General features: G+C 44.5%; 1 protein-coding gene and 2 pseudogenes across 7 annotated transcripts; 1 reads left to right on the top strand and 2 right to left on the bottom strand.

Annotated features, from left to right (window-relative positions):
• Positions 1-707: 707 nt before the first annotated feature.
• On the top strand, positions 708-3,733 carry LOC132234658 (CD209 antigen-like protein C). 7 transcript variants are annotated; one of them, XM_059695847.1, is made up of 8 exons: positions 708-831; positions 997-1,074; positions 1,199-1,285; positions 1,598-1,657; positions 1,939-2,004; positions 2,256-2,407; positions 2,828-2,940; positions 3,332-3,733. In XM_059695847.1, exons 1-8 carry the CDS (start codon positions 801-803, stop codon positions 3,471-3,473), a joined length of 729 nt encoding a protein of 242 aa, XP_059551830.1. In that variant the 5' UTR covers positions 708-800; the 3' UTR covers positions 3,474-3,733. The 7 variants fall into 7 exon arrangements, with proteins under 7 accessions (XP_059551830.1, XP_059551829.1, XP_059551831.1 ...); XM_059695846.1 differs by having other exon boundaries at positions 1,172-1,285; XM_059695843.1 differs by having other exon boundaries at positions 717-864; positions 1,172-1,285.
• A 2,147-nt stretch (positions 3,734-5,880) lies between these two features.
• Positions 5,881-6,225, bottom strand: LOC132234467 (eukaryotic translation initiation factor 1-like; annotated as a pseudogene).
• A 19,266-nt stretch (positions 6,226-25,491) lies between these two features.
• LOC132234085 (NADH dehydrogenase [ubiquinone] 1 alpha subcomplex subunit 12-like) lies at positions 25,492-26,090 on the bottom strand (annotated as a pseudogene).
• Positions 26,091-27,627: the final 1,537 nt, after the last annotated feature.

Raw genomic sequence — 27,627 nt, 5'->3', positions numbered from 1 at the left:
GACTGAATCAGATAGGAAATCAGGAGTTAATACATAAATAAATTCAAAACTTGATACACATAGTTTCAAAGAAACTCTCTACAAGATAGTAATTACAAAATGGAAAGGGTACCTGCTTCATGCAGTGGTTAAGCAGGGACTCAGAGGTCCACCTGCCTGGTTCTAACTCCCAGCCCATCACTTACAGGCTGTGCGACCTCAGGCAGTTTCTGCCCTCTCTATTTCTGTCCTCATCTCTAAAGCAGGACAATAACGACCTTTTTCTGTCAGTGCTCCTCAGCCAAAGACCACCAGGAGCACACCTGTGGTTTCTTATTTGTTGCAGCAAGGTAGAATGCACAGCACAGGGTTCTGGGGTGTGTATGTGCCAAGTGCCATTACTACTGAGTATTTATCATTGAGATAGGAAATTTATAACCATTACTAGTGCACTGTATTAGACTTCACATTAACAGTATGAAGCAGAGTAATTGTCCCATTTTACAGATGAGGAAACTGAGGCTTTGATAAGGTGGGGCCGAAGTTCCCAGGATTAGGTGGGGGTTGGAGCAGTGCCTTTTGACACTAGCATTGACCTCAAGCTTCTGCCCCACCCTAAATGACTTCTCTCATAGCTGTGTCAGGCATTTCATCTCTACCCCCAACTTTTCCAAGAGGAAGTGGTGTCCCCACATAGTTCCTCATTCTTCTTCCTAACTTTGGGAGGAATAGCCCCTGGAGGGGCTGCTGAGGAAATTCATGAGGTTATAAAAACCATAGTCCAGGGAGGAGCTGGACAGAAGAACAGAGGGGAGAAGACGATGGCAGAGATGTGTGTCCCCAAGGAACCAGGTGGCCCTGATGAGGCTGAGCCCCCATTATGGGGTAATGGTGGGGAGGCCAGGGCTCCAGGGTCCTGGGGGAGTCCAGGGCTGGCCTCCAGCCTGCAAGGAGGGAAGAGGGTATGGTCTCCATTAGGGCTTTGAAGCTCAGATGAATACATTCTGTCCTGTTCAGAGGAGAGGGAGATATTTCAAGGCCAGAGATCACCTGAGAAAGACCTTGGGCTGTCGAGGATCTCAAGAAGTTTGCCAGGTACTGGGATGGGTGGTTCAGGAGCAAGCACTTGGGGAAGGGGGCAGCTGGGAGGCCACCTCCAGCATGGGTGGGTTGAGGCAGGTTCTGTCCCTAGCTCCCAGCTCTGCCCATTCTGTCACAGAGTGTCTAACCCGGGCCCCTCTGCTTCTGATACTGCTCCTCATCTCTTTGGGTCTCTTCATGCTCATGCTGATCACCCTGATTCAAGGTGAGTTTGGGGCTAGGGGCTGGGAGTCCTGAGCCTCTTGGGGTTTTCCCTCTGGGTTGGTCTTTTCCCTTTTCCACAGTCCTCAAAACCACCAGGGCTGGGATATTTGGACTCTTTGTCCTCTCCTGTGTGACTGTGGGCTGGTTACTACCTCTCTCTGAGCCCTTTTCCTTATCTGTGAAATGCAGCTCATTTTCCTCCAGGTGGGTTTGTGGGGCGAGGTTTAGGTTCTCAGATCTTGAAACCAAAGGTGTCACAGGATCAGACATACTGTAGGCACTCCATTAAGGGGAATTCTCTGCTCTTTTGTAGTCTCCAGGATCCAACAATCCCTGCCAAGAGAGGTGGATGATCAGGAGAGCCACAGCCCGGGTGAGGGGTTGGAGGCTGGGTTCTGGAATGGGAAGGGCTCTGAGCTGTGTGACCTTGGACGAGCCACCGCTATGAGGTAGAGGGCAGGCAGGAGTGGGGGAGAGATTGGATCCCTGTGTGCGGTCGTGGGGGCCAGGATGTTGGGCAAGTCACTGCCTAAGGCTCACTTTTCTTGTTTGTATAATGGGCTGTTGCGGTTACCATGAGATGCAGAAATCATGGGGCCCTCTCTGCACCAAGCACACAGTAGGTGCTTAATAACTGAAGTCTTCTTCTTTCAGTGGTTGCTTTGCAATCAGACCTGGAGGAGATCCTCCATCAGCTGAGCAAGATGAATGCCACCCTGAGTAAGGTTCAGACATCAAGGTCAGGAGGGAGTTGGGGGGTTATAGGTGGGGCTGAGGCTCACCTCCCGTGGCTGCCATTCCGAAAATGGCAGGGCAGAATGGGATCTTTCTCATGGGTTTCTTGGAGACTGAGCTGATAGCTGGACAAAGGGGCCTGGCCCTGGATTTCCCATATCTGATGCCCGTGTTGGGGGCCTGGGAGCCTAGCAACCTGTCTCCCCAACTGTCCCAACCTCGTCCCTGCTCCCCAGCTGGCCTGTGTCGTCGCTGCCCCTGGAATTGGGACTTCTTCCAGGGAAGCTGTTATATCTTCTCCAAGATTCAGAGCACCTGGGATGCTTCTGTCTCTGCCTGTGAGGACATGAGGGCCCAGCTAGTGGTCATTAACAATGCTGAGGAGCAGGTATGCCAGCAAGGGTCCTGTCTGGGGCTGGGCCAGGTCAACACAAAGCCTTCTGCCACTCTCTTCTGCCCTTTGAGAGATGGAGGTTTGGGGGTGATGCAGTCAGGGAAGGCTTCCTGGAGGAGAAACCATGATGGACTTGGGAAGGTCATGTAAAAGTGCTGTCTATGTATGTAAAGAAAGGAAACTCAGAGTAATTTCTCCCTTGACACATAAGTGAATTGAGACATAAATTAATACATTTCCACACATCCACAGCATTAATGCACATGTGAATGCATACAACTTAAGTAGGGGATAAAGTCTAGGACATAGAAAGACTTCTGTGGGAGGCAGGGGACCATGAGAATGTGGGCAGACATGGGATGGGTGGCCTTCACTAATCTTCCTCCTGATACCCCATCCCTCCCTCACCCCCAGAAATTCCTGAAATCTTGGGATATCAGAAATGATAAAAGCACCTGGATCGGCCTCAGTGACAAACACAGTGAAGGGTCCTGGCAATGGGTGGACAACACCCACTTGCATCTCAGGTGACTTGCCAGCGACAATGGCCTTGGAGTGGGAGGGTAGGGAAGAGACCTGCACCTAAAGCCAGGGTTGCTCAGACTCTGGGGTTGGAAAGTATCACCCAAAAAAGTGGGTTGAGATGCAGAGTCCTGAGTCCACCATGGTGGGGTGGGGGATTTGATTCTCTAAGTCTATGTATGGACCCAGGAATCTGTGTTTTTATTTTGCTAGCACTGATTGAGGGAGGTGGTATTTGAACCCACATTTTGAAAACCCTGTCTCTGAATTCACCATCCTCTCTAGCTGATCCTTAGAAATTTGTTACCAAAGGCCATGGACCAGCTGGTCCAAGGGTGGGTTGGGGAGTTGGCTTTGGGTTGGGGAGGGAACTCATAGCTTTGATGGTGTTTACAGCTTCTGGAAAAAAGGGGAACCTAACAATCAAGGAGAGGAGGACTGTGCGGAACTGTCCGGTGATGGCTGGAATGATAACAAATGTAGTGAAGAACACTTCTGGATCTGCGAGAAGCCCTCAGCTCTGTGCCCAGGCCTCTGAGGGCCATGTCCCCCACTCTCACCCCTGCCCCCTGTTCAATCTCCAGGATCAGGCAATTTGGCCATACCCTTTGCTAGGTCCTCTCTGGTCCCACCCACTTTTGTTTTTATTCCTCCTGAACTGAAATCTTTGAGATCTTGAGATTCTGAGAACCCTTTCTCCCTCCAAAGGCTGTAGACCATCTCTCGTCTATTGATAGTCTTAGTGCCCCCAGTCAGCCCGCACGACATCCTCTTAATAAAGTCACACACTGCATTATGCCTGCATTGAACTTACTTGCCAATGTTTTAGTTACTACAGTTCTATAATATAGTTGATTTACACCACGACATTGTCTTCTCTCAATGTTTCTTCCTACTACTGTGCATTTTATTTCCTAGATACAATTCTGAATCAGTTTGTAATTTTGGTTGGGAATATACATGTGTGTGTATATGTCTGTCTGTCTATTTACTCATTCATTCATGAACCAGTTATTTATTCAGGTACCTTTAAAATATTCTTGAGCAAAATTTTATGATTTTCTTTGTATGCATTTTGAAAAAACATTATTTCAGGTATGTGCATTCGTTTTCAATTGATACTGTACCAAATTGATACTGTACCACAAACTTACTGACATAAGATAATTCAAATTCATTATCTTATAGTTCTGGAAGTCAGACCCAAACGAGTCTCATAATGTTGAAATCAAGGTGTTGACAGGGCTGTGTTTCTTTCTGGAGGTTCTGGGGGACAATGTGTTTTCTTGCTTTTCCCAGCTGCTTGAGGCGGCCTGCACTACTTGGCTGGTGGCCCCTTCCAACACCTTCAAAGTCAACAATGACATGGGTCTTTCTTACTTTGCACTGCTCAAACACTGACCCTTTGCCTCCTCGTCCACATTTAAGGGACCTTTGCTATTACATTGGGGCCACTGGATAATTTCATATGACCTTACTATTTTAAGGTCAGTGGATTAGGAACCCTAATTCTATTGAAGTATAGCCACCTCCACCTTGGGTAAAAATTGCTGTTTAAAATTTTAACCCTGCTACTCTGTAAACATTTGCTTACTTAAATAATAGGTAAAATAAGACTTCTCCCCACTCCAGAGAGGGCATAAAATATGCCCCAGACAGAGTTGTCAGTGCTGGCGCCAGGCCAGGCCCTGAGATATGGTCTCACAGCTCTGTCCCAGCAAACAGGACTTTTTCTCAGAAGGTCCAGAAGTCTCATTCCAAATTTGGAAAACAAAGAGCTGAAAAACATATAAATGGAAAAGACTTCCACTATATTGGGCCCCAGAATTTAGAAGCAAGAGTTCCTCTGGGCCTGCTAAGGCTAGCAAAAATGAATAGGACTCCAAATAAATTTGGCTTATTGATTAAGGCATCTTCTGATTTATAGTATAACACTATCTGCAACCTTCACTCTCATTTCTCCATGTAGCGAACACATCCACAGGTTCTGGGGATTAGGACATGGGCATTTTTAGGGGAACATTATTCTGCTCACCATATTGTGTTATTATTGTTGTGCTGAATGGGATACATCTCAATGACAGATGTGAATTAGGGGACAAGAACCCAACACTCTCTGCACTTGACCTAGAAAACTCCGAGGCATGTTCCACATGATTGCCCCAGATGCCTTTAGCAGTCACCTGCTCAATAATGCCAATTCTTTCTTATGGTGTCCTTCTCTTCCCTGTGTCACTTTCCTACTTCCCTCCTGGTGTTGTCTGAGGATGATACTGCTTGCATTGAAATCCTTGTCTTCAGTATCCAGGGGAACTGAAGTAAATTCAGGTTGTGTTTATGAGTTTATTCTGAATGGTGGGTTAGAACCATGCCTGATGAATGGATGGGCAGAGACTGGATGAACCATGTCATTTCCAGACTGGGATATCTATCTATCTATCTATCTATCTATCTATCTATCTATCTATCTATCTATCATCTATTATCTATCATCTATCACAGTGATGGTGAACCTATGACAAGCGTGTCAGAGGTGACACACGAACTCATTTTTTTGGTTGATTTTTCTTTGTTAAATGGCATTTAAATATATAAAATAAATATCAAAAATATAAATCTTTGTTTTACTATGGTTGAAAATATCAAAAAATTTCTATATGTGACATGGCACCAGAGTTAAGTTAAGGTTTTTCAAAATGCTGACACGACGAGCTCAAAAGGTTCGCCATCACTGATTTATCATCTATCTATTTTTATGGCTCTTTTTAGCTTATTGCATGAAGGAGTTACACTAGTCCAAGTTAAAAGCAGACCCAAAATGGTTACATTATACAAACTGTGAGTTTTTAAACTTCTGACAAGGGACAGAAGGGAAATGCTACTCATTGCAAGGAAACCTTCACTTAAGCTTCAGTGAACCAAAAGCACTTAAAACCCAGGAACCTTCAGCTGGTGTCCTTAGCCAGTCCAATCTCCATGAGGAACTGGCATATGTTCTTACACTGGTCACCCTGTAGCTGAATTACTTCTCCGTATTCTATATGCTCAATTACAGTACCATTGAAGGCAGTTTTCTTCTTAAATGTCTCAACTAGTTTCTTTTGATTGTAATCATCAGTGAGCCCTTGGACAATAGTAAGGGTCTTCTGCGATTTCTCTGTTGAATTCTTGAATGAGTATAATCCTCAGGGCTAGCTGGAAGTTCTGGAACAAAAGCAGTAACTTGGGTGTATCGCCCTACTTGCATCAGCAAAGGGGTTGAAAGAATGGAGGTTCTGGATAGCGGACATATGACATGATTCCTTTTCCTTGGTAGAAACAGCTGGTGGAAGGCTGCAGCAGAGGGTGTGTGTGTGTGTGTGTGTGTGTGTGTGTGTGTGTGTGTGTGTGTGTGTGAAGGAGCAGGCAGAACACAAGGGGGGCGCAGGGGAAGGTTGCGGAGTTCTCAGCAGTGGCTCAGTGACTGGGGCCCAGATTGGGACATTTAAGAGTGACTTATCATTTTCTTGTACTCTCTTCTCCATGACCTCCTCCTGACGTTCTGGAACAACAGCAGTTACTTGGGTGCAAAATAGTGTGGCCACATACTAAACTTGACAAGCTCAAGGGAGGCCTGCATGGCGGCCTTACAAACTCAATGACCTAAAGTAACCAATAGGATGGCTTTGTTACAGGCAGCTCAGAGATCCTAGAAAAGTTGTCACTGGACAGCCGCATGAGTCAGAGAGAGAGGGCTATCCCCTTCCTGTTGTTGTCTTCTTGAATAAATGAATTTAAGTAATAGACTCTGATTGCGCTGTGATAATGCCAACTTATTAAAGCAAGCAATTTACTAAAGAGGGAAGGCAAGTGAATCTATTTCATTTCATCTGGCTTGGAGTGTAGATAGGTATCATTCAGCTAATTTGAGGAGCGAGTTGGGTGGGGGTTCAAGGCGTTATATACCCTCCTGTCTATAGGTATCAAAATTCCCCTGTTGAATATCTTGGTATAGATTAATTCTCAAGTTCCCTTTTTACTTTGTTTTGGCCTTCCCAGAATTAATGAGAAGCACTTTGAGATGGCTGGCTTATTTGTTAAGGGAGTAAAAAATATATCTACACTAATAAAAGAGAAAAATGGTAATTGGCGGACGACGATACCCTTTTCATTGGCTAATCAGGGCTATATGCAAATTAACTGCCAACTATGATTGGCAGTTAACTGCCAACTAAGATTGGCAGTTAACTGCCAAAAAGATGGCGGCTAATTTGCATATGTAGGCACAATGCAGGGAGGTAAAAGGGAAAGCAGGAAGAAGCCCCCTGCCACTGACAGTGATCGGAAACCCAGGGGGGAGCTAAGAGCTGGGGGGCAGGGCAAAGGCGGCCCTGGGGCCGCCTTTGCCCTGCCCCCCAGCCATGATCGGAGAATCAGGCACCTTTTCCGCCCTGGCCAGTGATAGCAGGAAGTAGGGGTGGAGCCAGCGATGGGAGCTGGACACAGTCGAAGCTGGCAGTCCCGGGAGCTAGGGGTCCCTTGCCTGGGCCTAAAGCAGAGCCCACGATCGCGGGGCCGCTGCAGCTGTGGGTCCCCGCTGCCCGGGCCAGACGCCTGCAACCGCGGGGAGCTGGGGGTCCCCTGTCCAGGCCTGACACCTCTGCCGGAGGCCTCAGGCCTGGTCAAGGGGCCAATCCGGTGATTGGTGATCGGAGGGTGATGAGGGTCAACTCCTTTGGCCGAGGCATCAGGCCTGGGCGGGGGGTTGAGCTGGGGATTGGGAGGATATGATGGTCCCCTTGCCCAGGCCTGAAGCCTGGGTCAGAGGCGTCAGGCTTGGGCGGGGGGTGGAGCAAGCGATCAGAGGGAGATGGGGGTCCCCTGCCCAGGCATGATTCCTGGGCCAGAGGCCTCAGGCCTGGGCGGGGGCCAGAGCCAGTGATCGGGGGGAGATGGGGGTCCCCTGTCCAAGCCTGACACCTCTGGCGGAGGTGTCAGGCCTGGGCAAGGGGCCGATCAGGTGATCAGAGGGTGATGGGGGTCTACGCCTCTGGCTGAGGCATCAGGCCTGTGCAAGGGGCAGAGCCAGCAATCGGAGGGGTCTGGGGGTCCCCTGCCCAGGCCTGATGCCTGGGTCAGAGGCATCAGGCCTGGGCTGGGGGCAGAACCAGTGATGCGGGGAAATGAGGGTCCCCTGCCCAGGCCTGACACCTCTGTCAGAGGCGTCAGGCCTGGGCAAGGGGCCGATCCTGCGATTGGAGGGTGATGGGGGTCAACGCCTGAGGGCTCCCAGTACGTGAGAGGGGGCAGGCTGGGCTGAGGGACACTCCCCCCCCCCCCACCCAGTGCACGAATTTCATGCACCGGGCTCCTAGTATATATATAACTGCCTTGCCCCCTTCCCCCCCTTCACCTTCTCCAAAAAATCCAAGAGGAAGGAACACTTCCAAGTTCTTTTAATGAGGCCAGCATGACCCCAATTCCAAAACTAGATAAAGACACTACAAAGAAAGAGAATTACAGGCCAATATCCTGATGAACATAAATGCTAAAATCCTCAACAAAATACTAGCAAATTGAATCCAGAAATATATTAAAAAGATCATACATCATGACCAAGTGGGCTTTATTCTGGGGATGCAAGGCTGGTGCAATATTCATAAACCAAAAAATGTGATACATCACATAAATAAATTGAAAGACAAAAATCACATGATCATATCAATAAACATAGAAAAAGCATTAGACAAAATCCAACACACATTTTTAAAATTTTTGTTTTGTATTTTTCTTTACACATGTCCCCTCCCCCAACCATTGATCCTCTCCATCCTGCCCCACATCCTCCTTCCAAGATTCTGCACTCTGTTTTCATGCTTCCATGTCTCTGGACCCACTCCATTCATCAGTTTATTTTGTTACTTAGATTTCACATATGAGTGTGATCATGTGATACTTGTCTTTCTTCGACTGACCTATTTCACTTATCATGATACTTTCCAGGTCCCTCTATGCTGTCTCAAAGGGCAAGAAAGTCTTCTTTTTTATTGCTGCAAAGTATTCCATGGTATAAATGTACCACAACTTTTTTATCCACTCATCTACTGATGGGCACGTGGGCTGTTTCCAGATCTTAGCCATTGTAAACTGTGCTGCTATGAACATAGGGGTGCACACATTCTTTCTGATTGGTGTTTTGGGTTTCTTATGATGTATTCCTAGAAGTGAGATCACTGTGTCAAATGGCAGTTCCATATTTAATTTTTTGAGGAAACTCCAAAAATTATTTCAACAGTGGCTGCACCAGTCTGCATCCCCACCAGCAGTGTACTAGGGTTCCCTTTTCTCAACATCCTCACCAGCACTTGTCATTTGTTGGTTTGTTGACGGTAGCCATTCTGACTGGTGTGAAGTGATATCTCATTGTAGTTTTAATTTGTGTCTCTCTGATGATCAATGACTTTGAGCATTTTTTCATACATCTCTTGGCCATCTGTATGTCCTCTTTGGAGAAGTGTCTATTTAGGTCCTTTACCCATTTTTTAAATTGGATTGTTCTTCCTTTTGTTAAGTTGTATGAGTTTCTTATATATTTTGGATATTAACCCTTTATCAAATGTATCATTGCCAAATATGTTCTCCCATATAATGGGCTCCCTTTTCTTTTTGTTGATGGCTTTTTTTTTTCTATGCCGAAGCATTTTATTTTGATGTAGTCCATTTGTTTGTTTTCTCCTTAGTTTCCTTTGCCCTAGGACAGTGGTCGGCAAACTGCGGCCCCTTGAGTGTGGCTCTTCCACAAAATACCACGTGCGGGCAAGCACGGACAGTGAGATTGAAACTTTGTGGCCACACTCAAAGGGCCAAAGAGCCGCATGTGGCTCCATATTGGCTTGGGTTGATTTCTGGGGTCTGTTCTGTTCCATTGATCTATATGCCTGTTCTTGTGCCAGTATCAGGCTGTTTTGATTATGGTGGCTTTGTAGTATAACTTGATATCTGGTATTTTGATTTCTCCAACTTTGTTCTTCTTTTTCAAGATTGCTTCAGCTATTCCGGGTCTTTTTTGATTCCATACAGATTTTTGGAGTATTTGTTCTAGCTCTGTGAAATATGCCATTGGTATTTTAATATGGATTGTGTTGGATCTGTAGATTGCCTCGGTAGTATGGACATTTTAATGATGTTAATCCTACCAATCCATTACACTTGGTATATTTTTTTTACCTGTTTATCTCTTCCTCTATTTTTTTAACCTTAAAATTTTTTTTATTGATTTCAGAGAGGAAGGGAGAGGGAGAGAGAGAAACATCAATGATGAGAGATGCCTCCTGCATTCTCCACACTAGAGATTGAGCCCACAACTCGGGCATGTGCCCTGGCTGGGAATTGAATTGTGATCTCCAGGTTCATAGTTTGATGCTCAACCACTGAACCATGCCAGCCTGGCTTAATCACTTTTTTCACTGTCCTGTAGTTTTCTGCGTACAAGTCTTTTACTTCCTTTGTTAAATTTATTCCTAAGTATCTTAATTTTTTGTTGTAATGGTAAATGGGATTGTTTGTTTAGTTTCTCACTGAAAATTTATTATTGGTGTATAAAAAAGTCATAGATTTTGGGTGCTGATTTTGTATCCTGCTACATTGCCAAATTCATTTATTAAATCTAGTAGTTTTTGGTGGAGTCTTTAGGGTTTTCTATGTACAATATCATGACATCTGTGAATAATGAAAGTTTTACTTCCTCCTTTCCAATTTGGATGCCTTTAATTTCTTCTTCTTGTCTGATTGCTGTGGCTAGGACTTTCAGTGCTTTGTTGAATAAGAGTAGTGAAAGCAGACATCTCTGTCTTGTTCCTGTTCTTAGGGGAAATGCTTTTAGATTTTTGTATATTGAGTATGATGTTTGCTGTAGGTGTGTCATATATGGCCTTTATCATGTTAAGATATGCTCCCTCTATTCCCGTTTTGCTGAGAGTTTTTATCAAAAATGAGTATTGGATTTTGTCGAATGCTTTCTCTGCATCTATTGATATGATCATGTGATTTTTGTCTTTCAATTTATTTATGTGATGTATCACGTTTATTGATTTGCAAATATTGTACCAGCCTTGCATTCTGGGAATAAATCCCACTTGATCATGGTGTATGATCTTTTAAATATATTGCTGGATGTGATTTGCTAATATTTTGTTGAGGATTTTTGCATCTATGTTCATCAGGGATATTGGCCTGTAATTCTCTTTCTTTGTAGTGTCTTTATCTGGTTTTGGAATTAGGATCATGCTGGCCTCATAAAAAGAACTTGGAAGTGTTCCTTTTTCTTGGATTTTCTGTAATAGTTTGAGGAGTATAGGTGTTAGTTCTTGTTTGATAAAATTCCCCTGTGAAGCCTTCTGGACCTGGGCTTTTGTTTGGTGGGAGTTTTTTTGCTCACTGCTTCTATTTCATCAGTTGTTATTGGCTTATTCAGGTTTTCTGATTCCTCCTGATACAGTTTTGGGAGATTATATTTTTCTAGGAATTTGTCTATTTCATCCACATTGTCCAGCTTGTTGGCATATAGTTGTTCATAGTATTTTCTTACAATCATTTGTATTTCTGTGGTGTCAGTGGTTACTTCTCCACTTTGTTTCTGATTTTATTTATTTGGGTCCTCTTGAGAAGGCTAACCCCTATTTTGTAAAACTACTGTTTGGAATTCTCTGCTATTCTTTAGATGGCCTCTTATTCTAAAAAATAACTTTGCTTTCTAGCCTGTTATTTAGTCTGCTTGAATGCCGGGAGCCAGTCCATCCTTGCTGCTTGACACAGTCGCTGCAGGGAAGAAACATCTGCACAGCATATGTTTCAAGGGACCTGGCGTATATGGCATACTGTTCTTAATATGTTTGCTCACCTTCTTGGCGCTATGTATTTTAACCAAGGTCACCTCTCCGAGAAAGGTTGTTTCCCCAGGTAGGGATTTTCCCCTGAAGTTAGGGAGGGAATAAAACCCTTTAACTAAGTGCCAGGCGGGTAGTTAATCACTTTAGCTACGAGCAATCACGCTTAAGCTACATAATCTTTACTCCCTGGAATGGAGATAAGAAACGCCCTAACCTTTGGAATAGAGATTGATAGGATTGGAATCAACTGGTATAAATACAGATGTAACAAGACAACAGGACACAGAACGTAGAGACAGAACCTAGCAAGAGAACATGGCAAAAGATCCTGGACAGAACCTGGCTACAGAACTTGGCTGGAGAACCTAGACAGAACCTGGCTACAGAATCTGGCGACCGAACCTGGCTGGAGAAGCTGGAGAGCCTGGCTGGAGAACCTGACTAGAGAACCTGGCGAGGCTGCTGATCAACTGAACGCTGTCTCCGTGTCATTCCTTCTTCGCCGACTCCGTCCACAGCTTTGGGGGTCCCCTGGACCTGCTGGGGTTGGACCCCAGCACTTGAATAATGAAGAAGATAAACTTAGCTGTCTGACCTTGTAGGCCAGAGACTAGATACGCCCAATGCCATGCAAGGTGCATTTTTTAATTGGATAGAACTGTGTAGTTTTCAAGGCCACCAGCGAGATAACCACTAAGTGCACACAGGGCTGGCTCTTTCATAAAAAGGGAAGTTCTGCTTGTAGCTCTGCTTAGAATTTGAATTCATTTTCTCTAAGCCCATCGCGGTGAATAAAGTATAACTCCAAACTCTCTGAGCGTTGCTTGGTTCTTCTCTGGTTTTTCTGTAACACTCTCTCTTTGTTTCTTTAAAAAAAATTATATATATATATATATATATATATATATATATATATATATATATATATATGTTGATTTCAGAGGGGAAGGGAGAGGGAGAGAGATAGAAACATCAATGAAAGAGAATCATTGATTGGCTGTCTCCTGCATGTCCCCTAATGGGGATTGAGCCTACAACCCGGGCATGTGCCTTTGACGAAAATTGAACCTGGGACCCTTCAGTCCACAGGCCAACACTCTATCCACTGAACAAAACCAGCTAGGGCTCTCTTTGTTTCTTGATGAGTCTGGCTGATGGTTTATCGATTTTATTTATACTTTCAAAGAACCAGCTCTTGGTTTCTTTGATTTTTTTGTATACTTTTTAGTCTCTATGTTATTTATTTCTGCTCTAATTTTTATTATTTCCTTCCCTCTACTTATTCTGGGATTTTCTTGTTGTTCTTTTTCTATTTCTTTAAGTTGTAGGGTTAAATAGTATATTGCTGATTGAGGTATTCCTGTAGTGCTATGAACTTTCTTCTCAGGATTGCTTTTGTTGTGTCCCAGGGATTTTTCGTTGTTGTGTGTTCATTTTTGTTTGTTTCTAAGGAAGTTTTTGATTTCTTTCTTGATCTCCTTGGTAACCCATTCAATCCTATTTAATAAAAGCCTAATATGCAAATTGTCCCCTCAGGTGGTCGTTTGATCACTCGCTATGACATGCACTGACCAACAGGGGGTGACGCGGAACATGGTGGGCGTCGGTGATGTGGCACTGGCAGTGGGCAGCAGTGAAAGTGCTGCTGGCTCTGATGGGCCCCAATGACAGTGGGACCACAGAGGATTGGTGGAGCAGGTGAGCGGGCGGCAACAGGCTAAGTTGGATGCAAGCAGGGGCCTGATCACCCCACAGATGGCGACCAGTGGCAGGGGGTGGGGCTGCCTCCGGCTCCCAGGTGCTGAGGGAGCCAGGCAAGGAGCCCGGCCCCGCTTGATTGCCCTACAGACGGGATGGTGGAGCAGGTGAGGGGGTAGCGCCAGGCCATGGTGGGGTGCCAAGCAGGGGTGTGGGGCTGCAAGGCAGGAGGCGCAAGGAGGGGCTGCAAGCCTGGGGTGCACACTGGGGCCCAATCCCTGCAGGTCACCCCAAGGGACTCCACCCATGCATGAATTTGTGCACTGAGCTTCTAGTGTTTAATAGCATGCTATTTATTCTCCATGTGTTTGAATGTTTTGGGTGTTTTTTAAAGTAGTTGATTTCTAATTCACTCCACTGTGATCTGAGAAGATGCTTGATATGATTTCAATCTTCTTGAACTTGTAGAGACTTGTTTTGTGTCCTAACATGTGGTCTATCTTTGTGAATTATCCATGTGCACTTGGGAAGAATATATATTCTGCTGCTTTGGGGTGAAATGGTCTATAAATGTCAATTAAATCCAGCTGATTCAGTGTATCATTTAGAATCTCTGTTTCCTTGTTAAGTTTTTGTCTGGAAGATCTATCCAGTGAAGTCAGAGGAGTGTTCAAGTACCCTACTATGACCGTATTGTTGTCAATCACTTTGTTAAAATCTTCTAGAAGTTTTTTTTTTATATATTTAGGTGCTCCTTTGTTGGAAGCATATATGTTTACCAGGGTTATATCCTCTTGTTGGATCAATCCCTTTAGTATTATGTAGTGATCTTTGTGATGGCCTTTTAAAGTCTATTTTTTTTGGATATGAGTATTGCTACTCCAGCTTTTTTTTCTTTTTCATTTGCATGGGAAATTTTTTTCCATCCCTCCACTCTCATCCACTGTGTGTCTTTTGTTTTGAGGTGGGTCTCTTGTAGACAGAATATAGCTGGGTCATGTTTTTGTATCCATTCAGCTACCCTATGCGTTTTGATTGGAGGATTTAGTAATCAATTTACATTTAGGGTTATTATTGATAGGTACTTACTTATTGCCATTTTAATTCTGTATGCCTAGGTTTCTCTCTCTGTTTCTTCTTCTCACTACAGCAGTCCCTTTAGTATTTCTTGTAATGCTGGCTTAGTGGTGATGAACTCCTTTAGTCTTTTTTTTTTTTTTAACTGGGAAACTCTTTATTTGACAGTCTATTTTGAATGAGAGCCTTGCTGGATATAGTAATCTTGGTGTCAGATCCTTGCTTTCCATTACCTTGAGTACTTCATGCCATTCTCTTCTGGCCCGTAGAAATCAGGTGTCAGCCTTATGGGAGTTCCTTTGTAGGTAACAGTTTTCTTTTCTCTTGCAGCCTTTAAGATTCTCTCTTTGTCTTTAACTTTTGGCATTTTAATTATGATGTGTCTGGGTGTGGGTCTGTTTGGGTTCTTCTTGCTTGGGGTTCTCTGTGCCTCTTGAACTTGTGGGACTATTTCCTTTACCAGATTAAGGAAGTTTTCTGTCACTATTTCTTCAAACACTTTCACTATTCCTTTCTCCCTTTCTGCCTCTTCTGGAACACCTGCTATTCTAATATTGTTATGTTTCACACTGTCCCACAGCTCCCTTAAGCTGTCCTCATGTTTTTTAATTGTTTTTTCTTTTTGGTTTTTGATTGAGTGATATTTTCAACTCTGTCTTCTAATTAATTGATTTGATCCTCAGCTTCCCCTAATCCGCTGTGTATTCCTTTCAATGTGTTCTTTATTAGTGTTATGTCATTCTTTATCTCAGATTATGATTTTTTCATAGTTACTATTATCTTTTTTTTCATGCTGTTGAGCATCTTTACCATCATTACTCTGAACTCTGTTTCAGATAAATTTTTGATCTCTGCTTCATTTATCTCTTCATCAGGATAATTCTAGTTATTGCATTTGGGGGTTATTTGTCTCCTTATTTGGCTGTCTTTTTGAGTTTGTGACTATGTATTAGGTAGATCTGCTATGCCTCTCAATCTCTAGTGCAGGACTGTGTTAAAGGCGGTTTCTGACTATTTAGATCAGGCAAAGACTCAAAGCCTGTAGAGACTGCCTCTGCCTACAGACTGATAGGATTCTGACTTGAATTCCCCCAGGCAGTCATCCTCAGGTGTGGTGAGAGTTTTTTTCAACAGGGTGGGACAGTTGCTTCTGCCTGGAGGCTAATTGTTATTTTTAATTGCTTAAGTGGCCTCAGGGCAAGGCAACATTTGACAAAAACTCTTAGTAAAGTGGGAATAGTGGGATCATAACTCAACATAATAAAAGCTATATATGACAAACCTACAGTTAACATTATACTCAAGGGCAGAAACTAAAGCCATTTCCCTTAGGGACAGGCACAAGACAAGGATGTCTACTTTCAGCATTCTTATTCAAATTGTACTGGAAATCCTAGCCACAGCAAATAATACATGAAGAAAACACAAAATGCATCCAAATTGGCAAGGAGGAGATAAAACTGTCATTATATGCAGATGACATGATATTGTACATAGGAAATCCTAAATATTTTACCAAAAAACTACTATATCTAATAATTGAATTTGGCAAAGTAGTAGGATACAAAATTAATATTCAGAAATAGGTTGTATTTTTATACCTCAATAATGAATTCTCAGAAAGAGAAACTATAAAAAAATTCCACTTACCACTGCAACAAAAAATTTAGATACCTAAGAGACTTTACTAAGGAGGAAAAAATACCTGTACTCAGAAAACTAGAGGACATTGAAAAAAGAGATAAAGGAAGCTAAAAAAAGTTGAAGAATATACCATGTTCATGGATTACTAAAATTAGGATAATTAAAATGTCCATACTACCCAAAGCAATCTATAGATTTGATGCAATCCCTATTAAAATACCAATGGAATATTTCACAGATCTAGAACAAATACTCCAAAAATTTGTATGGAACCAAAAAAGATCCCAAATAGCCACAGCAGTCCTGAGAAAGAAGAACAAAGTTGGAGGGATATCAAGTTATACTGCAAAGCCACTATAACCCAAACAGCCTCATACTAGCATAAGGAAAGGCCTAAATATCAATGGAACAGAACAGAGAACTGAGAAATAGACCCAAGCCATTATGCTCAATTAATATTTTATGAAGGAGGCAAGGGCATTCAATGGAAGAAAGACAGTTTCTTTTTTTTAAATATATTTTATTGATTTTTTTTACAGAGAAGAAGGGAGAGGGATAGAGAGTTAGAAACATCGATGAGAGAGATCGATCAGCTGCCTCCTGCACGCCCCCCACTGGGGATGTGCCCGCAACCAAGGTACATGCCCTTGACCGGAATCGAACCTGGGACCCTTGAGTCTGCAGGCCAACGCTCTATCCACTGAGCCAAACCGGTTCAGTGAAGGACAGTTTCTTTAATAAATGGTATTGGGAGAGAAACCAAGATGGCGGCATAGGTAAACACCGGAGAATGCTGCCTAGCACCACCACTTCAAAAATACAACTAAAAGACGGAACAGACATCACCCAGAACCACAGGAAAGCTGGCTGAGGGGAAATTCTACAACTAGAAGGAAAGAGAAAAGCATACCGAGACTCAGAGGAGGTGCAGTGCAGAAGTAAAATACTAAGGTGTGGAGGTGTGTGCAGAGCGGGCTGGCGGCTGAGGTCGTGGTTGTCGTTTTCAATCGGGAGGGAGTCTCGGGCTCTGGCGAGTCTCTGGAGACCGAGACTCAAACGGGAGAAGCGGGATTGTCTGGCATCTGGGACACTGAGAGGCAGAGCCTCTGGGGACAGGACTGAGAGCAGCCATAACTGCTCGCTTGGCCCGCCCTGTTGATCACCTGGGACCCGCCCTTCCCAAGCCCTACACAGAGGCATTTGCTGGTTAGCCTCAGGTAAAGGCTAGATTAGCACCTCCCTAGAGGACAGAAGTTCTCCCACTGCAGACACAGCTGATTCTCACAGCCAGTTGGCCTGGAGGTCAAATCCCCCCCAGTGTTACCTACAACAATCAAGGCTTAACTACAACAAGACGGCACACAAAGACCACTAGGGGGTGCACCAAGAAAGCATAAGAAATGCAGAGACAAAGAAACAGGACAGAAATGGAGGAAGGCAAAATGCTGGATATAGAGCTCAAAACCACACTTTTAAGGTCTCTCAAGAACTATCTAGAAGCCGCCAATAAATTTAGTAAGGCCCTCAAAAAGATGGTGAGACTGCCGATAAATATAGTGAGATCCTCAAGAAATCTGATGAGACCCTTAATGTGATAAAGGACCAACTAGAAATTAAGCATACACTGACTGAAATAAAGAATATTATACAGACTCCCAACAGCAGACCAGAGGAATGCAAGAATCAAGTCAAAGATTTGAAATGCAAAGAAGCAAAAAACACCCAACCAGAAAAGCAAAATGAAAAAAGAATCCGAAAATACAAAGATAGTGTAAGGAGCCTCTGGGACAGCTTCAAGCGTACCAACATCAGAATTATAGGGGTGCCAGAAGAAGAGAGAGAGCAAGACATTGAAAACCTATTTGAAGAAATAATGACAGAAAACTTTCCATACCTGGTCAAAGAAATAGACTTACAGGTCCAGGAAGCGCAGAGAACCCCAAACAAAAGGAATCCAAAGAGGACCACACCAAGACACATCATAATTAAAATGCCAAGAGCAAAAGACAAAGAGAGAATCTTAAAAGCAGCAAGAGAAAGAAACTCAGTTACCTACAAGGCAATACCCATACGACTGTCAGCTGATTTCTCAACAGAAACTTTGCAGGCCATAAGGGAGTGGCAAGAAATATTCAAAGTGATGAAGACCAAGAACTACAACCAAGATTACTTTATCCAGCAAAGTTATCATTCAGAATTGAAGGTCAGATAAAGAGCTTCACAGATAAGAAAAAGCTAAAGGAGTTCATCACCACCAAACCAGTATTATATGAAATGCTGAAAGGTATCCTTTAAGAAGAGGAAGAAGAAAAAAAGGTAAAGATACAAATTATGAACAACAAATATGCATCTATCAACAAGTGAATCTAAGAATCAAGTGAATAAATAATCTAATGAACAGAATGAACTGGTGATTATAATAGAATCAGGGACATAGAAAGGGATTGGACTGACTATTCTTCGGGGGGGGGGGAAGGGGTGTGGGGGATGCGGGAATAGACTGGACAAAAATCGTGCACCTATGGATGAGGACAGTGGGTGGGGAGTGAGGGCGGAGGGTGGGGTGGGAACTGGGAGGAGGGGAGTTATGGGGGGAAAAAAGAGGAACAAATGTAATAATCTGAACAATATAGATTTAATTAAAAAAAATAAATGGCGTTGGGAAAATTGGACAGGTACATGAAAAAAGAAAAGAAAAAGAAACTAGACCACCAACTTACACTATACAAAAGAATAAACTCAAAATGTATGAAAGACTTAAGTGTAAATCATGAAACCATAAAAATACTAGAAGAAACCATAGGCAGAAAAATATCAGACATTTCAGGTAGCAATATGTTTGCTAATACATCTCCTAGGGCCGCTGTGGTTGGCAAACCACGGCTCGCAAGCCACAGGGGGCCCTTTGGCCTCTTGAGTGTGGCTCTTCCACAAAATACCACGTGAGGGTGCGCACGTACAGTGCAATAGAAACTTCGTGGCCCATTCGCAGAAGTTGGTATTTTGTGGAAAAGCCGGTATTTTGTGGAAGAGCCACACTCAAGAGGCCAAAGAGCCACATGTGGCTCGCAAGCCACGGTTTGCCAAGCCGCAGTTTGCTGACCACTGTTCTAGGGCAAAGGAAACTAAGAAATAAACAAATGGACTACAACAAAATAAAAAACTTTTGCACAGCAAACAAAAACATCTACACTAATAAAAGAGAAACATGTAAATTAACCATCACTCTGCCACTCCTCTACACCCACAAACCATGCCCACCAGCCAATCAGGAGCGAGCATGCAAGTTAACCCAACCAAGATGGTGGTGGCCATGGAGCTGGAGCGAGCAGGAGGCTTAGGTTGCCCCCGGTGATGGAGGAAGCCAAACATCCCGCCTGCCCTGGCTGGCCCTGGGCTCCACTCAAGGCTACAAAGTTTCAATTATAGAAGATAAATAAATCCCAGATACCTGCTTCCCTCCACTCAAGGAGGTGCTGAAAAAAAAAAGAAAAAAAGGAGGGCCTGGAGCTTGGGTCGCCGGGGGCCGTGGCCAGCCTGCAAACAGCCATATGCCCCTCACCCAGGGTGGCCAGGCACCCCAGCGGGGACCCCCACCCTGAAGGGGGTGTGGCCAGCTTGAAAATAGCCCTCAGCCACTCACCCAGGCTGGTCACACCCCCCCCGAGTGGGAACCCTCACACCATGGGGGCATAGCTGGCCTGAAAACCACCATAGGCCTCTTGCCCAGGCTGCCCCATGCCCCAAGAGAATCCCCACCCAGATCCGGGACACCCTTCAGGGCAAACCAGCCGGCCTCTACCCATGCACCAAGCCTCTATCTATACTAATAAAAGGGTAATATGCTAATTAGACTGGGAAACCTTCCAGGAGACCTTCCAGATGTTCTTCTGGACAAAGCCATGCTGGCTGGGCTGAGGTAGAGGCCAAAAGGGGAGGGAAGTTGTGGGTGATTAGGCTGGTGGGGGGCGGGGCCGTTGGGGGTAAGCAAACCAGCAGGTTGGCCAGTTGGGGGCAAGCAGGCTGTCAGTAGGGGTCAGTTGGAGGTGATCAGGACAGTGGGGGGCGGCAGTTTGGAGTGAGCAGGCCAGCAGGGGGTCAGTTGGGGGAGAGCAGAGTAGTGGGGAGGGATGGTGGGGGTGAGCTGACCAACAGGGGAGGCAGTTGGGGTGAGCAGGCTTGCAGGGGAGGCAGTTGGGGGCAAGCACAATGGCACAGGGGCAGTTGGGGGTGATCAGGCTGGTGGGGGCGGGCATTTGGGGCAAGCAGGCCAGTGGTGGGGGGCAGTTGGGGGTGAGCAGGCTGGCAGCAGAGTGGTTAGGGGCAATCAGGCAGGCAGGCAGGCAGGCAGATGAGCAGTTAGGAGCCAGCAGTCCCGGATTGAGAGAGGGATGTCCAACTGCCGGTTTAGGTCCGATCCCTGTAAACTGGCAGTAGGACATCCTTTGAGGGGTCCCAGATTGGAGAGGGTGCAGGCCGGGCTGAGGAACACCCCCTCCCCCATGCATGAATTTCATGCACCGGACCACTAGTTCTATATAATAAAAGCCTAATATGCAAATTGTTTGACAGGGAGTTTGATAGCTTGCTATGATGTGTGCTGACCACCAGGGGGCGGTGCGGAACATGGCGGGCGTTAGAGATGCAGCACTGGCAGTGGGTGGCAGTGGAGGCGCTGCGAGCCCTGATGGGCCTCGAGGAGAGCAGGACCATGGCAGGATGGTGAGCGGGTAGTGCCAGGCCAAGGCAGGTGCGAGTGGGGGGCCGATCGTCCTGCAGACGATGACCAGTAGGGGGCAAGGCCACCACCCAGCTCCCAGGCACTGAGGGAGCTGGGTGGTGGTTGGGGGGTTCTGGCTCCGATCAATTGTCCCACAGGCAGGATGGTGAGGGGGCCACACCAGGCCACAGCGGGGTGCCAGGCAGGGCTGTGGGGCTGCAGGGATGGGGGCGCAAGCTAGGGCCCAATCCCTGCTGGCCACCCCGAGGGACTCTACCTGTGCACGAATTCGTACACCTGGCCTCTAGTCAATAAAATAAAAAGGGAACCCATTGTATGGGAGAACATATCATATTTGCCAGTGATATCTGATAAGGTGTTAATATCCAAAATATATAAGGAACTCATACAACTTAATGAAAGGAAGACAAACAATCCAATTAAAAAGTGGGCAAAGGAACTAAATAGATCTCCAAAGTGGACATACAGATGGCCAAGAGACATATGAAAAAATGCTCAAAGTCACTAATCATCAGAAAGATGCTAATTAAAATGACAATGAGACCTCACACCCACCAGAATAGTTACCATTAACAAATCGACAAATGACAAGTGATGGTGAGGATGTAGACAAAAGGGATCCCAAGTACACTACTGGTAGAACGCAGAATGGTGCAGCCATGGTGGAAAACAGTATGAAGTTTCCTCAAAAAATTAAAAATGGAACTCCCATTTGACCCAGTAATCCCACTTCTAGGAATATATTCCAAGAAATCAGAAACACCAATCAGAAAGGATATATGCACCCCTATGTTCATAGCAGCACAATTTACAATAGCTAAGATTTGGAAACAGCCTATATACCCATCAGCAGGTGAGTGGATTAAAAAACTGTGGTATGCCCTCACCGGTTTGGCTCAGTGGATAGAGCATCAGCCTGCGGACTGAAGGGTCCTAGGTTCGATTCTGGTCAAGGGCATGTACCTTGGTTGTGGGCACATCCCCAGTAGGGGTGTGCAGGAGACAGCTGATAGATTTTTCTCTCTCATCGATGTTTCTAACTCTCTATCCCTCTCCCTTCTTCTCTGTAAAAAGTCAATAAAATATATTTAAAAAATAAAAGATTGCATACCAACTGTACTTAAATAAAAATAAATTTTAAAAAAAGTGGTACATCTACACAATGGAATACTACACTGCTATGAAAAAGCATGGATGGATCTGGAGAGCATTATGCTAAGCGAAATAAGCCAGTTGGAGAAAGATAAATATCACATGATCTCACTCATTTGTGGAATTGTCAGGGCCAGCCTGACAGGTTGAGCCAGGCTGAGGTCAGGAGGTGGGAATTGAGAAAAGAAAGAAAGACAGGAAAGCGGGCTCGGGAGGACTCCAGCTCTCTCGATGAACTGAAGTAACTTTATTAGCCACACAATCCTATTTATACATAACACACTGAATAAGGAGGTCTGTCAAGAGGACTGTATTCTTTGTTCCTCTTAATCTCTAAGGGAGAAACACAGCAGAAGGACAAGTTCTCAGTACAGCAAATCTCAGTAAATAGTTACAGACTTTTTGGTAAGCTATGAAAGGCTGTTCTCATTCTACAAATGTTGCTCTCATTCTACTGATAATCACCATCCAAACAAGTCTGGGAAAACTGTGTGGGTAAGGGTTCCAGCCTTGCTAGCCCCTTCAGGTGCAAGGACCTTGCCAGCTTACATCTGGCCCCCAACATGGAATATAATGAACAACATAAACTGATGAACAAAAATAGATCCAGAGACATAGAAGAATTGAACAGACCATCCAACCTCAGAGGGAAGGCAGGGAAGGGGGTGGGGTGGGTAAGAGATCAACCAAAGGACTTGTATGCATGCATATAGACATAACCCATGGACACAGACAGTAGAGGGTTGAGAGCATGTGCTGGGGCGTGGGAACATCTGGGGAGAGGTTCATGGGGGAAAAAGAAGACATATGTAATACTTTAAACAATAAAGAATTAAAAAAAAACCCTGAGGTACATATACACAATGGAATACTATGCAGCAATAAAAAAAGAATCTCTTAACCCCAAACAAAAGGAATCCAAAGAGGACCACACCAAGACACATCATAATTAAAATGCCAAGAGCAAAAGACAAAGAGAGAATCTTAAGAGCAGCAAGAGAAAGAAACTCAGTTACCTTCAAGGGAGTACCCATACGACTGTCAGCTGATTTCTCAACAGAAACTTTGTAGGCCAGAAGGGAGTGGCAAGAAATATTCAAAGTGATGAATACCAAGAACCTACAACCAAGATTACTTTATCCAGCAAAGTTATCATTCAGAATTGAGGGTCAGATAAAGAGCTTCACAGATAAGGAAAAGCTAAAGGAGTTCATCACCACCAAACCAGTATTATATGAAATGCTGAAAGGTATCCTTTAAGAAGAGGAAGAAGAAAAAGGTAAAGATACAAATTATGAACAATAAATATGCATCTATCAACAAGTGAATCTAAGAATCAAGTGAATAAATAATCTGATGAACAGAATGAACTGTTGATTATAATAGAATCAGGGACATAGAAAGGGAATGGACTGACTATTCTCGGGGGGGAAAGGGGTGAGGGGGACGCAGGAAGAGACTGGACGAAAATGGTGCACCTATGGATGAGGACAGTGGGTGGGGAGTGAGGGCGGAGGGTGGGGTGGGAACTGGAAGGAGGGTAGTTATGGGGGGGGGAAAAAAAGGAACAAATGTAATAATCTGAACAATAAAGATTTAATTAAAAAAAAAAGAATCTCTTGCCTTTGAGACAGCATGGAGGGACCTGGAGGGTATTATGCTAAGTGACATAAGCCAGTCAGAGAAAGATAAGTGTCACATGATCTCACTCGTATGTGGAATTTAATTAACAAAATAAACTGATGAACAAAATAGATCCAAAGACATGGAAGCATGGAACAGACTGATGAATCTCAGAGGGAAGGAGGGGATGAGTGGGTGGGTAGAGATTAACCAAAGACCTTATATGCATAACCCATGGACACAGATAAAAGTCTTGTGAAGGCCTGGTGGGGGGACAGGTGTGGGGTGGGGGATCAATGTGGGGATAAAGGGAACATTTGCAATACTCTCAACAATAAAGGTAAATTTAAAAAAATTTTTATTGTTGGTACTGTTACATGCACATCCCTTTTTTCACCTGACCATAAAATTTGGAAATTATTCCAAATGAATATTTATAGATCTGCCTCATTCTACTCTAGCACATGGTTATTACACAGTCTAATTCACTGCTATTCCCTTAATGGACACCTGAGTTATCTTGGATCCTTTGTTATCATTGGTGATGGTAAAATATATTCTAGATAATGTACTGTACATACCCTGTATACAGATATAAAAGTGTTTGTAGGAGAAATTCCTAGATATGGGCATTAATAGATTAACTGAAATATGCATTTTCAATCTTGACACATATTTTGCCTAAAAGTCCCTAAAGACAATGTATGTGAATGGTCATTTCTCTATACCATCACAGAAAGGAAATCACCAAACTCTGATATTTGCTAGTCTGACAGGTGTTTTGTTATTTTATTATTATTACTGGGGCCCAGTGCATGAATTCATGCACCTTGAAGGGACCTGTGGGCCGTGAGGCTGCAGTGGGCACAGGGCAGGTCTCAGCCCATCCTCTGCGCCCCTGCCTGGCCCCTCCCACTGCAGCTCCCAGTACTGTCTGCTGCTGCCCTCCCACATGCTGATGGCACAGGCCCCTGCTCGCACTGCTGACAGTGTGGAGAGACTGGGGTTGGCGCTAGCAGCAGGTGTGAACGGGCCGGTGCCATCAGGGGGTGTGAGCAGCAGCTGCTGTCGCGATCACCTCTCAGGAGCAGGGGGAGGTGGAGAAGCCCTCAGGGGCGATTGGGGCCAGCAGCCGCTGCTCACATCCACTGATGGCGCCTGTGATTGGAGCCAGTGCCAGGCGCTGGCAGTGGGTACAAGCAGTGGCTCTGGCGCTGGCTGTGGGTGTGAGTGGGGCTGGCACCAGCAGTGGGTAAGATGGTGGCTCTGGTGCCAGCAATGGGTGCGAGTGGAGCCGTCGAGGGCAGGGGGTGCAAGAGGCGGCTGCCACCCCGATCACCCCTCAGGAGCAGGGGAAGGTGGAGAAGCCCTGAGGAGCGATCGGGGCTGGCAGCCACTGCTCACACCCACTGACAGCGCCAAAAGATTGGGCCTGGCACTGGGCACCAACAGCGGGTGCGAGCAGTGGCTCCAGTGCTGGCAGTAGGTGTGAGGCCTGGCGGGACCTCAGTATGCGGGAGCAAAGAATTTTCAGTAACCACCAGAGGCTCGCCCTGATGACAGCAACCGGTGCCCCGCCTTGGTCTGGCATCCCTGCTCACCTGCTCCCCTATCCTGCTGTGGCCAACGCCCGCCATGTTCTGCACACGCCCCCTGGCGGTCAGCATATGTCATAGCGACCAGTTGTTTGGCTGTTCTGCTGTTTGGTCTATTTGCATATTAGGGTTTTATATATATAGATTTTCATTGTTTAATCAAATAATTTTAAGTTAACAGTAAGCAGTAAAAGTACAATTACATGAAAAGCCTCATATTTTACATGTTTAAATTGTTTATTGTCTTTACTTGTAAGGTGTTGAAGGTGGAACCCACTACTGAATCTCCTTTCTAGTGGTAGAATAAGGTACATATTGCTTTGGAGTGTTGAATTTATGGTTGGTCCAAATCAATTTACAAGCAGTAGGTGGTTTTGTTGTTGGAGGATCGTCAGTCATATAGTGAAGTCAACGGTGCTTTAAATTTTTTGCAAAATTTTCTAAACTAGAAAGGATCTCCCCAATTTATTGTATACCAAACAAATGGTATTATTTCAGCAACCATTCATGCTTCCATCCACATCCCAGTATGTCTTTTTGTCATTCATTTCAGTAGTATATATAACCCATCGGTGACGGCCAAAAACCTGCTGTTGTCTTCATAGCATTTGTTCCCATATTTGTCTTCCCCCACTAATGTACCAACCCTCATGTCATTTGCCCTGAAGAGCATTCATAGACAGATAGCCTCAGAGGCCGTGGTGGCCGCTGACCTGCTGCAGTCCTTGCCTCAAGACCTGCAGCAACTCCATCTTGCCCCACAGGCCCCTGTTATTTTATTATTTTGTAACTTTATTTTTATTGTTGACACTATGACAGATGTCCCCATACCCCCCTTTGACCACCTCATCCAGTCCCCACTCCCCTCCTCTCTGACAGCTGTCAGTCTGTTCCATGCATGCATGCTTCTGTGATCTGTGTCTATGGCTTATGCATATACATGTTCTTTGGCTAATTCCTTCCCTCCTTTCATCCAGCCCCTCCTCCCCTCTCCCCTCTATCAGCTGTGAGTCTGTTCCATGTATCCATGTTTCTGGTTCTATTTTTGTTCTTTGGTTTATTTTGTTCATTAGATTCCATATATAAGTGAAATCATATGGTATTTGTGTTTCTCCAACTGGCATATTTTACTTAGCGTAATAATCTCCAGGTTCATCCATGCTGTGGCACAAGGTAAGAGTTCCTTCTTTTTTATGGCAGGGTAGTATTTCATTTTGTAAAAGTAACACAGCTTTTTTATCCACTCATTTACTGATGGGCATTTGGGCTGTTTCCAGATTTGGATATTGTAAATAACATAGGGGTACATATGGATACATATATGCTTTCTGATTAGTGTTTTGGGATTCTTAGGATATATTCCCAGAAGTGCGATTGCTGGGTCAAAAGGCAGTTCCATTTTTAATTTTTTTGTGGAAACTCCATACTGCTTTCCACAGGCTGCACCAGTCTTCATTCCTATCAACACTGCACTAGGGTTCTCTTTTCTCCATATCCTTGCTAGCACTTGTTGTTTCTTGATTTATTGATGGTAGCCATTCTGGAAAGTGTGAGGTGCTATCTCATTGTGGTTTTGATTTGCATCTCTCTGATGATTAGTGATGTTGAACATTTTTTCATAGGTCCTATTGTCCATCTGTATGTCCTCTTTGGAGAAGTTTCTGTTGAGGTCTTTTGCCCATTTAAAAAAAACAAATTTTTATTGATTTCAGAGAGGAAGGGAGAGGGAGAGATAGAAACATCAATGATGAGAGAGAATCACTGATCGGCTGCCTCCTGCACACCCCACACTGGGGATCGAGCCCACAACCCAGGCATGTGCCCTGACCAGGAACTGAACCATGAACTCCTGGTTCATAGGTTGATGCTTAACCACTGAGCCACACTGGCCAGGTCCTTTGCCATTTTTTAAATTGGGTTGTTTGTCTTCCTGGAGAGTTGTATAAGTTTATATGTTTGGGAAATTAACCCCTTATCAGATGTATCATTGGCAAATATTTTCTCCCACATATTTTCATTTTGAGGATGGTTTCTTTTGCTCTGCAGAAGCTTTTTATTTTGTTGTGGTCCCACTTGTTTATTTTTTCCTTTTTTCTCTTGCCCTAGGAGATATGTCAGCAAGACTATTGATACATGAGAGGTCAGAGATTTTGCTGCCTATGGTTTCTTCTAGGATTTTTATGGTTTGGGGACTTACATTTAAGTCTTTTTTTTCATTTTGAGTTTATTACAAATTAATAATGTAAATATTTACTGAAAAGGAGAGAACAGCATGACAGGGAAAGAGGTTCTTTT

This window comes from Myotis daubentonii, chromosome 5, assembly GCF_963259705.1.
Source record: "Myotis daubentonii chromosome 5, mMyoDau2.1, whole genome shotgun sequence".
Taxonomy (NCBI): Eukaryota; Metazoa; Chordata; class Mammalia; order Chiroptera; family Vespertilionidae; genus Myotis; species Myotis daubentonii.
Note: the sequence above shows the minus strand (reverse complement) of the source record. Positions and strands in the feature narration are given on the sequence as shown.